This window comes from Manis pentadactyla, chromosome 7 (assembly GCF_030020395.1).
Source record: "Manis pentadactyla isolate mManPen7 chromosome 7, mManPen7.hap1, whole genome shotgun sequence".
In the NCBI taxonomy this organism is placed as follows: Eukaryota; Metazoa; Chordata; class Mammalia; order Pholidota; family Manidae; genus Manis; species Manis pentadactyla.
Genome location: NC_080025.1, coordinates 138,080,352 through 138,094,526, shown reverse-complemented (window position 1 = coordinate 138,094,526; position 14,175 = coordinate 138,080,352). Strand labels below are relative to the sequence as shown.

General features: G+C 40.3%; 1 protein-coding gene and 1 non-coding gene across 2 annotated transcripts; both read left to right on the top strand.

The window, feature by feature from the left end:
• The first annotated feature begins 426 nt into the window (after window positions 1–426).
• LOC118932609 (olfactory receptor 9A4) lies at window positions 427–1,368 on the top strand. The gene has a single exon (XM_036926228.2). The coding sequence runs from the start codon at window positions 427–429 to the stop codon at window positions 1,366–1,368; it is 942 nt and encodes a 313-aa protein (XP_036782123.2).
• A 9,586-nt stretch (window positions 1,369–10,954) lies between these two features.
• On the top strand, window positions 10,955–11,118 carry LOC118932634 (U1 spliceosomal RNA). The gene has a single exon (XR_005032830.2). It is a non-coding gene; the product is annotated as a U1 spliceosomal RNA (small nuclear RNA).
• Window positions 11,119–14,175: the final 3,057 nt, after the last annotated feature.

Below are 14,175 nucleotides of genomic sequence, written 5' to 3'. Positions count from 1 at the left end.
CTGGTTTGAGCATCATGTGGAGTGCCATTGTGTCATCTGTTGCAGTTAACCCACGAGCAAGTAGGACAATCCCAGGCCTGGAGAAGCTTATCAATTTAGCATTAAAACTGGCCACTAAATGATCTTAGACTCTATCCCCTTTTAAGAAGGCACATCCAAAGTGAAAAAAGACAAGAAAGGTTTACTTCAGCCCAATAGAAAAAGGTTTATTCGCCCATTATAGGCAGCTAACCATTGAGATAGATTTCAGGTGACAACAGTTAGGTCTGGCTTTGTGCAGATAATAGTAGGAGAATCTCACCTGATCACCAGGTTGAACAAAGTTCTCATCCTAATATGTCTCTTATCTCTTGAGAACAGAACCATGTTGAAAAGTGTTACTTCTCTTTTGATCTATAACTCAAGGAACAGAAACAAGAACTAGTGATGAGCAATCACTCTAGTGCTACTGAATTCTGTCTTCTTGGTTTCTCTGGGTCCCAGGAACTACACCACCTTCTTTTTGCTGTATTCTTTCTCTTCTACTCAGTGACACTGATGGGAAACGCTGTCATCATTGTAATTGTCTCTGTTGATAAACGCCTGCAGTCCCCCATGTATTTCTTCCTCGGTCATCTCTCTATCTTGGAGATTCTGCTCACATCCATTATCGTCCCGGGGATGCTCTGGGGGCTGCTGCTTCCTGGGATGCAGACAATATCTCTGACTGCGTGTGTCGCCCAGGTCTTCCTGTACCTTGCTTTGGGGACCACAGAGTTTGCAATAGTGGGAGCGATGGCCGTGGACCGTTACGTGGCTGTCTGTCACCCCTTGAGATACAACATCATCATGAACAGTCAGACCTGCATCTGGGTAGTAATTGCCTCATGGCTGTTTGGGCTCTTTTCTGAAATATGGCCCGTCTATGCCACATTTCAGTTTACTTTCTGCAAATCAAATGTGTTAGACCATTTTTACTGTGACAGAGCGCAACTGCTCAGACTATCCTGCGATGACACTCTTTTCACAGAGTTTGTTCTGTTTTTAATGGCTGTTTTCATTATCATTGGTTCTCTGGCCCCAACAATTGTCTCCTACACCTACATCATCTTCACCATCCTTAGGATGCCCACCGCCTCTGGCAGGAGGAAGGCCTTCTCCACGTGTGCCTCCCACATCACCTTTGTTGTGATCGGCTATGGCAGCTGCCTGTTCCTCTACGTGAAACCCAAGCAAACGCAGGCAGCCGAGTACAATAAGGTAGTTTCCCTGTTGATTTATGTGTTAACCCCTTTCCTGAACCCTTTCATCTTCACGCTCCGGAATGACAAAGTCAAAGAGGCTCTTCAGGATAATATGAAACACTGCTGTCAACTCTTCAAGAAATAACTATTCTCTCAGGTTTAGCTGGTATGATTCTCACTATGGATTATTCAGTAAGCTAGAAAACCCTAACTCCTATCTTACCATTATCATGATTATAAAAGTCAAATATTGTGTACAATTCCCAGTCAGGCCATGGGAGCAGACCAGGCAGGTAAAAATGGAGCTCCCCTCTGCTTCCTAGAACATCTCAGTCAGATCCGGCTGCCTGCACTGCTGGCCTCAGGGAAGCATATCCTTGGGACGGGAGGAACTAGAGAGAGGAAATGCACACAGCATGTAGATTTCTTTAGTCCCATTAGTTTGCTTATTATCCATTTCTGAAAATAATTTTCTGGAGGAGGAAGGAAATGGGAGGGAGGTGAGGTGTGGAGATGACATCATCAGGGCACAAAGGAGAGAAGCTCACTTAGTTTCTTCACCAAATGTTGTAGGTTTTTTTCCCATATGATTGTTCAATTTCTTGGCAAAGAGGCCATATAGATTTTAAATATCCACAGTTCTCTATTTGTCTGGTTATGTATCATATTATCTTGGGCCCTGAGTACCAACTCATATTATCCTGATTTGGTACACAAAGTCAATATAGTGTCACATACATTTTCCTCAGAACAAATGTAGAGTGAGCATCAGGGAACTGGAATGTTTCTCATTGGCAAATCTTATGGATATGAAAATATCCGGGGATAAAAATGGGGCTAAGTTCCTTTGCTTCCTTGGAGGTAATGTGGAAACCTGTCCTCTTTGTGGCCTGTCACCTCCACGCCTTGCTCACCCTGCTCACCCACCAGCTTGCCTGCTTCTCTTTCCTCTCTCCCGTCCCTCTCCAGCTTGGGTGCCTCTCTTTCCCCTTCTTCCCCTCTCCTCGCTTCCCCATGAGTCAAGCTCTGGCCTCCCCTGGCTAATGCGTTCCTGTCCCTCCCCTACTCTTCCATCAGCATTCCCATCTTCTCCTGTGCCTCAAGTAATGCAGTGCCCCGGTCTGCTTCCCTGGGCACCCTGGGCACCTTGCTGATATTCTCACATGACTCTGTCTAAGGAGAGAATCAGAAATCCCTCTATGGTTGTGCCTAGGACATGAGAGAAGGAGAGTGCCAGGTCAAGGAAACAGGGATAGGGCATTAAACATCTCTTGTGCCAGAGGCAGGATTTTGTGTTTTGTCTGTGATTCTGAATGAAGAAAGCTTACTGTCTGTATTAGTCTGCTTGGGCTGCCAGTACAAAATAACATAGATTTGGTGCTTGAAAGAACCGTAAGTTATTTCTGACAGTTTTGGAGACTGAGTGTCTGAGATCAATGTCCAGGCCAATCCGCTTCCTGGTGAGAGCTCCCTTTGTGGCTTGCAGATGGCCACCTTCTCTCTCTGTCCTCATATGGCCTTTCCTCATTGTGTGCGTGTGCGTGGAGAGAAAGTGTGAGCTCCGGCATCTCCTCTTATGAGGACACTGATCTTGTCTGATCAGGGCCCCACCTTCATGACCTCATTTAACCTAATTACATCCTTAGAGGCTCCATCTCCAAGCACAGCTGCACTGGGGTCAGACCTTCAGCACAGGGATTCTGATGGGCACCAACATTCTGTCCATCACACTGTCTGCCACTCTGCCCCTGCCCCGCAAGCCAAGCTTAGTCTCAAGCAGAACACCTTTTCCATCTTCACTCTGGGAACTGAGAGGCAGGTGTATCTGTCGACCGGGGGCTCTAATTTTTCCCAAGCTTCAGGTGTCTGCTAGAGAAAAATGAAATACGGTGCTTGTGTGAGAGACACAGAATGCAAGCTGTCTCATAGACCCTGCTGAGTTAATGGGATGAATTATCCAAGGACACATGCTGAAAAAGTCAGTGTGCAAGGGTAAAGTGTTAGAACTTTAGAGGTATTAAAAAAAAAAGAAAATTAGAAAAAGGTGACTGCATGTAGTGGTATGATAAATTGGTCCCTCTCTTACTTATCTGTGGATTATAAGTATGATTCTTGCCATTGAGTTAAAATAAAAGTATGTGTGTTGATGTGCATTCAAATAGGAAACTGGAGAGATCGGGAAGATGGAGAGAGACTAGATGGTGAAGAAATATCAAGATAACTTAAGACCATGAAACGTGTAGTTAGAAAGGATGTGACTGAATACAGAAAAATGTACATGATATTAGAAAGGATGATTGCATTTAGAAAGAATGAGAGTAGACAGGAAGCGAAGGGAAAACTCCTGGAGGCAGGGCCTGGGAGTAGGGAGCAGAGGCTGGGGCTGGTACAGCTGCGAGAGTTAATGCAGGCAAAATCCAGGGACGACTAGCTCAGCTGGCTGACAATAGGGCAGAAAACTTAGGATCCAATAGGAAAGGATAAAGAATACTTCTAAATATCCCAGATACAGCTGAACTGCTTAAGAGTAAAATTTAACTTTTAACAACAAATACTACCATTACTGAGAACGTACCTCCATACCTCCTGCTGATGACATTGCACACATTAATTCTAATCTTCATAACAATCTTGCTAAGAAAAGGTTATTATGGAGCAGGAGGCCCACAGAATTAACAAACACAGCTTGAAAGTGAGAGAAGTTGTATCTGAATTGGGTCTATCTGATGCCAAAGCAGCACCCTGGTGCTCCCCAACCATCGTTACTCTGAGGTGCTTGCAAATACATGTGCACGCCAAGCATTGTCAACCAGCTGAATAAGTAGACGGCTATGTTTAAATGTATGTAGTTGGTGAATGAAATGCCCATCCGTTGATGATTTTGCAGTTTTGTATTGTATGAATTTTCTCAACTAAGGGGTAGTAAAATGATCCACTTTTTAACTTTTAGTGTCAAATAGGGGATTTTCATAATTTGTTATCATTTGAAAGAGAGCCCTGCAACTAAAGGACTTCATCCCCCCTCTACAAGCCAGCCATGTCTTGCATCATATTACCCCAGGTTGGGAATACCCTGCAGACCAATAACATACCCCCAGTATGCACTCTGAAGTCCTCCACAGTGTGCAAAAAGGCACGGTGTGCTTCATACAGCTGTATGACTGTGTGTTGCACAGAGGAACGCATTACAGAACTAATGTGAAAGAAAGGCAAACGGGCTGAGTCTGGGTGCTTACCTGGAATCTGAATGCTGTTAACTATGTGATATGAGAAGTCTTTTGCTTGAGATATTTTCTGCTTGATTATAGTTATCTTCATTATATTTATCTCATTTTTCCCAGTTAATTAATGTTAGTAAACAATTACTGTGATTGCCTACCCACCGTCAAAGAAGAACCAGAACCTCCAGGGACCACTACCAAGTCCCTTAGGTGTGTACCTTCTGGAAATGTGTATACACCCCCACCTAGTGGTCACCGTGAATCACGCAGCGGTGGTACCCGGAAGCTCTCAGGCAGTAAACTGCAAAGCTTTTGTTCCAGAGATAATGTCATAGGAAAGCGAGAACCTGAGCACATGCTCATTTTCCGGAGTGGGGAAGGGAGTAAAAACAAAACAAACAAAAAAGAAAATATGGGGGACAGGTTTTTGGAAAATTTAAAAATAATAAATATTTCAGAAGCCAAGTGGATTTTCAAAAATTGTTTGCTGGAGAGCTACAGAGAGACTCTCAACCTGAGAATAATAGCAGACCTCATTACCATTGAACTAATTGTTAAAAGGCAGGTTGAGCGATGACCTTCAGAAAGAATAACTGAAGGGTGTTCAGTACTATATTGATTCCCTCCAGAAGAGCCGAGGACCTGGGGCAAAGGTGGGTGAAATGTTTAGGACTGTAAAACTCAGACTGTTATATCTGGAAAAACCAAGTTCTCAGATACATATTTCTGGGATTATTATTACAAACATGTTTATTGTCTCTGTGGGGATTATGGGTGGTATACCTTAAACTGCTTTTATTGAATGTATTGAGTGCTATTAATAATACAACCACAGTCTGTGGAGTCCATGCCATGTAGCAGGTCTGCCATAGAGAATTTACTGCCTCATTTTAACCACAACTGTGTAAATTAAACATTCTGCCTCATGTACAGGAAAAGGAAAATGGAGACACAGAGATGCCAAATAACTTTCCTATACTCTCAGAAGAACTCAAAGGCCAAGATGGGAATCACATTCAAGTCTGTGATTCCAGACCCCATTCTTCCCATTATCTCATGCTGCTTTTCTTTGAACCCATGTGCATTTAAAATTTAATTTTAATGTTTATTTTAAATTGTATTTCTTTGTTGAATTATTAATAAATTCATATGCTAAAAAGTTCAGAAAGTACAGAAGTATAAGAGCAAATGAAGGCAAAAAGCAAGTGAAAAGCGATGTCCCTTCTGCCCCAACACCCAACTCCTGCTCCTTAAGGCATCCTTCTCTTGCCAGCATCTTGGGTATCTTTCCAGGGTATATTATCCACGTGTATGATTAAGAAATGTTAACATTAAAATGATGGAATCTCCAACATTATAAGAAGTTTCATTTTCCTAATGCAGAAAGTCACAAGAGGTTAATTACATCAATATCAATATTACTTGCACCAATAGAATTTTAAATTCAATCAAAAGTTAAGTATAGAGGATTTTCAAAATCAATATGTGTTAACTCACCATTCAGTCATTTGAATAGTTTTGAGCGACTACTAATGTAAACTCTAAAATGATTGCTTACATTTTCTCTAAAGCTTATATACATTCCCACAACCCTTTTAAAAAGCTTCCAAATTACCCATGATCTGTTTTCCTTTCCTTCCTTCTGTTAAAAATGTTGTTCTTATCTCTGATCCTTTTCCTGGTTATTAGGTCTCCCTTAGCCAGTCAAGTTAATGTCGGCTAGAGATACTCTGATCAAGAGAGTCTGGGCCAAAAATGCCAGTCTGGATTTTATTTCTGGATATATTATGGGCAAGTTAGCTGGTCATTTCTCTAACCAAACACCTTAAAGTTTTCAAAATGCTCTAAGACTCTTTTCTCACATGTTGTTTTGTCAGTATGAGTCCAGTTTTCACATGCAAAGTGAATCAGATCTACTGCACTCAGTTTTACAGTACATTTTTGCAAGGGATCCCATTTTTAGCCAAGTCGCAGCTGAGCTTTACTTTTAGCTAATTAGTACTTGTTCTCAAATTGGGCAGTTCTAACCCAAGCTAGGAGATAAGATGTAATTTACTTCCTCTCTACTTTTCTAAAATTAAGCTGTAAAATGTGAGTGTTCCCTTGTTTTTCCCTTTGTCTGCCCCAGGGTTTGGTTTCATCAGGAAGAATTCAACAGAACTCAGAATGTTTCAACAAATCTCGTGTTCTGATTTGAACTTAATGGAGTTCTTCCTTTCAAAATCTCAGCTCTTTAGTTGCCAAGCAACCACTAATTTATTGTAACTGGCTAATATTTAAAATTATACCTGATGATTAAGAAGAACAGTCTGATTTTCATATTCCTGAATGTGCACAGCATTGGCCAGATTGGAACAGATATGGTTGGTCTTGCTGGATCAAAAGCAAATCACAAGAAATGCTTTTTGAGGTAAGGGAGCAGGAAATCTGCTTGTTTCCTGTATGAGCCCTGAAAGTGTGGTCTAAAGAATACAGTGATTGGCGGGGGTCATGCAATCTGATGTCCACAAAATCACGGGAGGCCCAGGCACTGCAAGATAGGGCTCCCTTGAAAAGACCCTGACAACACTTCTGTTAACTTGGTAAGGCTGGGCCTTTCGATTCATGCTTTTTATGTAAGGACATTTCAAAGGGTGGGTAGCAAATTTATTAAATGAACTAAATTTAATGCTATAGAAATAGGAAATGGCTGCTTTTCTTTCAACCTTTTCTTCCCACATGCTCCATCAGATCTCCCTTCCCTTGCTCTGTGTGACATTAAGGCAGACCCTGTGATTCTCTAGTAACTTTGCTTATAAAAACCACTTCATGTTGTTGCTGAAGACCCACCATCAGGTGTGAAGCTATGCATCCTAGTCTATATTAGGACTTCAGTGTTGCATCTCATTTAAAGAGTTTCTTCTCCCCTGGTCAAGTCTGACCTGCAACCTGGAGATCTGCAGGTGGAGAGCAGGAATGGTTTGCTCTTTCGGTTTTCTTTGCTAGTCTACTCCAACCCTCCATCTCTTGCCTGCACCTTCTAGTGTCAGGACAGGGATGAGGTAGTGGAAAGGGACAGGGGTCCTTTGGCTTGTCTGGAGCTGTTTGTCCTTCCCTTAGACACTGATGCCCTTTGTGGGGCAAGGGTTCTCAGCGGGCATACTTGTGCCTTCTTTAGACATCTGAAAGGACACCTGCATTTCACATTGTTTAGAGATCCCCTTCCAATTCCTGCGCTGCTTGTTCAACTTACAGCCTCCCAGTACCAGGGTCTCCTCGTCTGAGGGGGCAGCCACTCTTGGACAAGGAACCTTCAAGATGACCCCTGCCTTCTGTGATACCTGCTTGTCCCCTTCTGCCTTATCAGTGATAAGAGTGCAGGATGGCTGTCATCCCCAGCTCTCTCTGCCCTCTCAAGCTCTGAGAATAGATGCTCTTTTTATCCTAGAACTCTCATCATCCTGCTGCTTCTCTGGTGGAACCAAGGCGGGTCCATTAGGTTTTGCATCCAGCTAAGGAGCAGGACAGGTAACGGACCACTCCTACATCCCTAATCTCTTATGGGGGTTTCATCTTGGAAACTGCCTTTACTTGTCTAGGGCAGGTGGGAGAGAGGGAACTGTAGAACTCTTCACCTATGAATTTGTTCCCACTGGTAACTGTAGTCTTCTGTTCTGGTAGCCTGGATGGGCAGTGGAATGAAGGTCAATGGACTGCTGTTCGAATTTTCATAGGCCTTGCAGAGTTGTATCTGGCACTGTGTTTCTTAATGCCTATTTCTTGAGCTTTGTCCTTTGAAATTCTATGATAATGAAAACATCCATTTCAACATGTCATTATGTAGGCAGTCAGAAAATGAGCAACGTTTCTGCAGTCAAAATAAAACCATGTAGTAGCTGCCCTCCTTGGAGTCCACCAGGTTTGCTCAGATACTTTTGGTTTACTTAGGTTAAAAGCTAGATGGGAAGTTATAAGTCCGGGGAGAGGAAATCCTGGGGCAAAATACCTCTAAATACCGAAATCAGTCAAAGGGAGAAATAAAATTTAAAATCCATTTATTGCTTACAAACTGCAGTCCAGCGCCATCTCTCTCCCCTGCTCCTGAGGAAGCAAGCAAGCAAGCAAGCCCCTCCCCTTAACCTCTCAAGTTCAGACATGCCCTCGGTTGCTCAGGTAATTACCCATTGACCTGGAGATGAACTTCTCTCCACCCCTGAGGATATGCAAATGTACCAAAGCCAGGCGAGATATTCTGGAAATATTACAATTTTACCCACAAAAGTTCAGATTTGGGACAAGATCAGGAATCACATTGGGAGAAGGAAGATACTGAGGGGAAAGCTGTGTTAAGACATCAGGACATGTGGCTGGCAGACAGACAAAAAGTAGAAAGTTTGAAAAGGATTCTGCAAGAAAGATGATGGGAAATAAGTACTCTTCTCCACCCCTGCTCTTATCTTTCAAACATCCTCAAGGGTATTCCAGTCTGTGTTATTGCTAAGTCCTTCAAGAAACAGACACCAAGAAGGATCTGAAGTCCAAGAACTTTTAGCGAAAATGCCTATTAGGGAGGAAGAGGAAGAATACTGGGGTTCAGAAGTCAGGGAGAGCTGTCAAATTGTCATGTATAAGCTTTGTGAAAGAGAGAGGGCAGGGGTGAAGGCTGGGTGAAGGCTGGATACACTACACTGCAGTGTGCAGTCCTAACTAAGCTCAACGAGGCCATCGAGTTGTTCTTGAGCTTGTCACCCATCTGAACTGTCCTGGATATCCCAGGAAGAGACCTGCCCTGGTGCCCCTGCCATCCATAATCATCAGCTGGAAGCAGCCTGTGGGAAGCATGGTCCCAGTGAAGGAAGGGAAGGATTTCAGAGCATAACAGCTGGGGCTGCCCGTCAGTTACGCCTCCTGCTCATCAGAGATACAGGAAGTGCATTTGCAAGGCCACCTCACACCCTAAGCAATGAAGGAATGAGTGAGTAAACAAACGAATGAATATATTTTCCTTATTTGTAACCATTATGTAACCATTCAATCTTTTCTTTCCTTCCTTGCCAACTACCCTGAAATAGAACTATACACCCACTGTTATTTCTTCCATACTGTCTATTCATTTCTTCACCCACAGCAAGATGGGTTCTCCTCCCAAATGCCCACTGAAACTGCTCCAGTCAAGGCAGCCGCTGCCTTCCCAGCGCCACATTTCAAGGATTGCGTGAGTTTGGAGCTCAGAAACAAAGCCGGTCAGAAATGATAGTTGTGCAAACAGGAATGTGGGCACAGTAAAAAAATCTGAGGGAGGGTAAAGGGAGATGAAGACTTGAAAGTTATGTAAAAAGAGAGGGGGGAGGGAAGAAGGAGGCAGAGAGGTTACAGCAAAGTGAAATTTAAAAATAATGTTCAAGATACTAAAAAATCTTTTTAGAGAGACAGCCCTGGAAAACCCAGGAACTTCTTGAGAAAAATAATCCATCAAATCTAATCTTCTGGCTGCTTTCAGATTTGCCAGAAGAGGTCAGCAAAGACATTAATGTCAATCTTTACCCTGCCTAGAGGCATGACAGTTGGTTAGGAAGGAATTTTTGCCTCTTTGCTTGAAGTTTATACAGGGCTTCCATTTTCCAGACTTCTGTATTTCTCAGGCCAGCTTCCTAGAGTTTAGCTGCTGTCTGTGCTCCTAGTAAAGGGATGGATCAGTTATATGTTTCATGAAATGACAGATCTTCAGCTTAAATTTGTATACGTCACCTGGTAAGTCTGAGCAAATTAATTAAAATTTCTGTCATGTTAGCCAATGCAAGTAGACAAAAGAAAAAAATGCAAGTAGAAAATATGAGAAAGAAGACAAAATTAATCTTAATTTCAAATAATTTGATTGAACATCTGGAAAATTCAAGAAAACAAACTACAAAGAATAAGCTAAATCAGTAATGTGACTGGGCACAAAGTTTACATTCAGAAATCAAAAGCCCTCATAAATATATAAAAATATCCGATTAGAGAACATAATGGAAAAAACCCCTTTTTACAAAAGCAACAACAATAAAGAAATAAGACTTTGCTGAGAATAAACTAAGAAGTTCAAGATTTGCATAAAGAAAACTTCAAAATGCTGCTGAGAAACTCAAAAGAAGATAGGAACAAATGGAAAAGTGGGCTTAACAATATGAAGATATCAATTCTCCCCTTAAATTTATCCATGAAAATTATAAAATCCCAATTAAAATTATCAACCTTTTTTTCAGCTAGACAAGCTGATTAAAATTTGTATATGGAAAGATAAGCAAGCAAAAATTAGTCAAAAATATTCTGAAAGAGAAGAGTAATGAGGAGGAACTATGCTTACAGAACAGACTGTAGAGCCATAATTAAAACACTCAGTACTGTCATTTGGAAAAGGTGGATTATTCAATATATGGTGAGACAACTCAGAGATCATTTAGGAAAAAAATTATCTTAAATCCATCCCTACATATATTACACCAGGATAAATTTTAAATGCGCTAAAGGTTTAAAGGTAAAAAATAAACCATACTTACCTGGCAGCGGAGATGCCATGATCACGAAGGTGGTTCTCCCAGGGCGAGGCTGATGCCCTGCACTCCAGATGTGCTGACCCCTGCGATTTCCCCAAATGTGGGAAACTCGACTGCATAATTTGTGGTAGTGGGGGACTGCGTTCGTGCTTTCCCCTATTAAAAATAAATAAATAAATAAACCATACATTTAAATAAGAAATAAAAGAATGATATGGGAATGGAAAGGCATTTCTAAGTATGACATAAGCATAGAAGTCAAGAAAGAAAAGATCAAAAACTCTGACTTTATTAAGAATTTTTATTAAGAATACCACCTGCAACAAAGTGACAAACTGGGAAATATATTTGCAGTGCATAGCATCAGAGGTTGATTTGCCTAAAAATAAAAGGCTCCTACAAATCAATGAGAAAAAGTATAACAACCAGATAGAAAAAATGGGCAAAAGACAAGAACATATGGGAATATCTTCATCTTCATTCATAAGATCAGTGTAAATTAAAACTACATTAACATACTATTCCAGGTCTTAAATTGACAAATATCAAAAAGTTTTATGACACTCTGTGGGAAAAATAATGTAGAATGCAGTAACCTATGTAAAGGGCAATTTCATAAAATCTGTCCAAATTACAAATGCTTGTACCCTTTGACCTACCAATTCCTCTTCTAGGACTCATCAGATATTCTGGCACAGGAAATTCAGATATTCTGACATAGGGATATGGTAGATGTATTTGGTTATTAAATGCATCATCGATTGTAAAAGCAACAGATCAAAAATAACTAAATATTGATCAGTGGGGTAAATAAGGGCACATCCATATGGTGGAGTAAACTGGAACCATTTGGAAAGGAAAAGGAAAAAGAGTGATCCTTTATGTATGTAATGATCTGCAAGACAGTTTGCCAGGGGTAGGACATGCATTTAATAAACTGCCTTTGGACAAAAAAAAAAGTGTTCATGTGAATTTGCTTAAAATACCTCTATAAACATGCACAAGAATATTGATAACATTGGTTGCCTGTCAGCAAGGGGTAATCAGATGGCTGGGGGACAGATAGGTAGAAAAATATTTCAAAGTATTTTTTTTAAGTCTGGACCATATGAGGACTTTATGCTTTGATGCTTTAGTATTTGAGTATAGTTATATCTTCCTTTGATATTCTGGCATCTTAAAAAAATTCTGTATTTGGGATACTCTATAACCTTAATTCTCTAAGGAGTCTAATTAGTGTATATACAGTAAGATCTTATTCATCCAGAATTCAACTAGAGAATCACTGCACCTTTCTAGAATCTGGCTAAGATCAAGAAAAAGCAAAATAAGCCATCCATCAGGCAAAATAGATATCCCAAAGTCCATGTACAAAATAAAGCTTAGAAACTTCACTCACTTAGACTTCCTTTAATCTATTTATTTAATTTATTTATTGGAGACAATTACATCAAGCTTGATAAAATGATTTGTTCATAGGAAGTAGACAGGAAGGGGAAGGGTCTACTGAAAGTACTGAGCAGTGTTTTAGCTCACAATCTGAGAGGCATGTCAGAGAGAAAAAATCCTACAAAGACAATCCAAGGACCTCAGACAGTAAGACGTGGATTCATTAGGGCAAGAGCAAATCTTTTCAGAGATCATTTCTGTATGATTGTGACAGCCCAGAGGTTGTCTTGAGGGACCAAAGTCACATTCAGGTATGCTTGGGAGCTCTCTCAAGACTGTTTTAATCCCTACTATTTAAATTGAAATTAAAAAACTTTTGATGATGAAGAGTTTAAAACTTAGGCTCTCTGGCATATAAAATGATATATTTCAGGTAAATAGTGTTTTGGAATGTATTTTTTTAAATGCTTAACTGAAGCATCATCAAAATGGCAGAATAACTGATAAGGGATTTCTTTTTCTGATAAACACAGTAAAATTCCAACACAAAGCCTCAACAAATGAAAACATCAATATCTAAAACTGACATAGATATGCAAAAATGAGGCGAGAAAAATATTCTAGTACAATGAAATAATTTTATAATACATCAGAGCCCAGAAGAAGTTTCTAACTTATCTGTAAGGAAATGACTTCAAAAATCATGATCAAAATGTGAAGAATGGAAAATATCTATTAGTAAAGAAATGAGAAGAACCGTAGCAGCCATTGATCTAGGACAGGTTAGTTCATACCATAATGGTACCATTCAGAATATTCCTTGCATACTCTTTGACCCAGCTATCCACTTCTAGGAATTGTTCTTCTAGATATACTTAAACATAGGTGCACAGATATATGCACAAGGGAATGCATACCCTTGTTGGAAACCTGCATATCCTTTGCTTTGAAATAATGAGATGAGAAGTAATTTAAATGCCCTCTAAAAAGGGACTGATGAAACAAACCATATTATATCCATAAATGAAATACTATGTAGTCATTAAATAGAAAGAAATACTATATATATTGATGTATAAAATTGAGTACTTTAAATTGAAAAGCAAGTTGCAGAGCATCACAAAAAGCACTATGTAGTTTGTTTAATATTTTCTCTGTGTGTGTGTGTATGTGTATATGCACGCATGTGTGAACTCCCATGTGGTAGGATATGAGTGGAAAAAGGGTTAGAAAGATGTATACCAGATTGTTATATCAGCTGACTGGGGATTTGGGGGAATGGTCAAAGGCCAGACATTTTCACATTTTACTTTACATATAGCTATATTATTTGAAGTGTTAAAAATTATTTTAAAAATATTTATGAAGAAGAATATTGTTGTTAACTCTGAAAACTCCAGTTGGTCGGTTAGGCTAGCCCAAACTATACTTGGATTAAAATAAAGAAACAAAAATGACTAAATACAAGAATGGTGTATAATAATCTGTCTTGGGTTTAAAGGGAATTCCTGAATAGGTGGTTTCAAATCAGCAAAAGTCAGTATAATTAATATGGATTGTTTTGTCTCTTAAAACTCCTCCCTCTTTTCTCTGGGGCAGCTTACCCCTCTCTTGGGAAATGCTTCTTTTGCCTTTGCAAACTTTTGGCTTAAAGAATATGTAATTTTCTTTCCACCTCGATGCTTCTGACCACAAATGATAGGCCTAAATAAAGGCCAGCACCTAACCCAAGCTGAGCCGACTGTATAAACACCACCATCTCCCCACAGTTATGACTGAAGATGCAGGTATCTACCTGATCTACCCAAGACCCATCCCAGCCCTTTC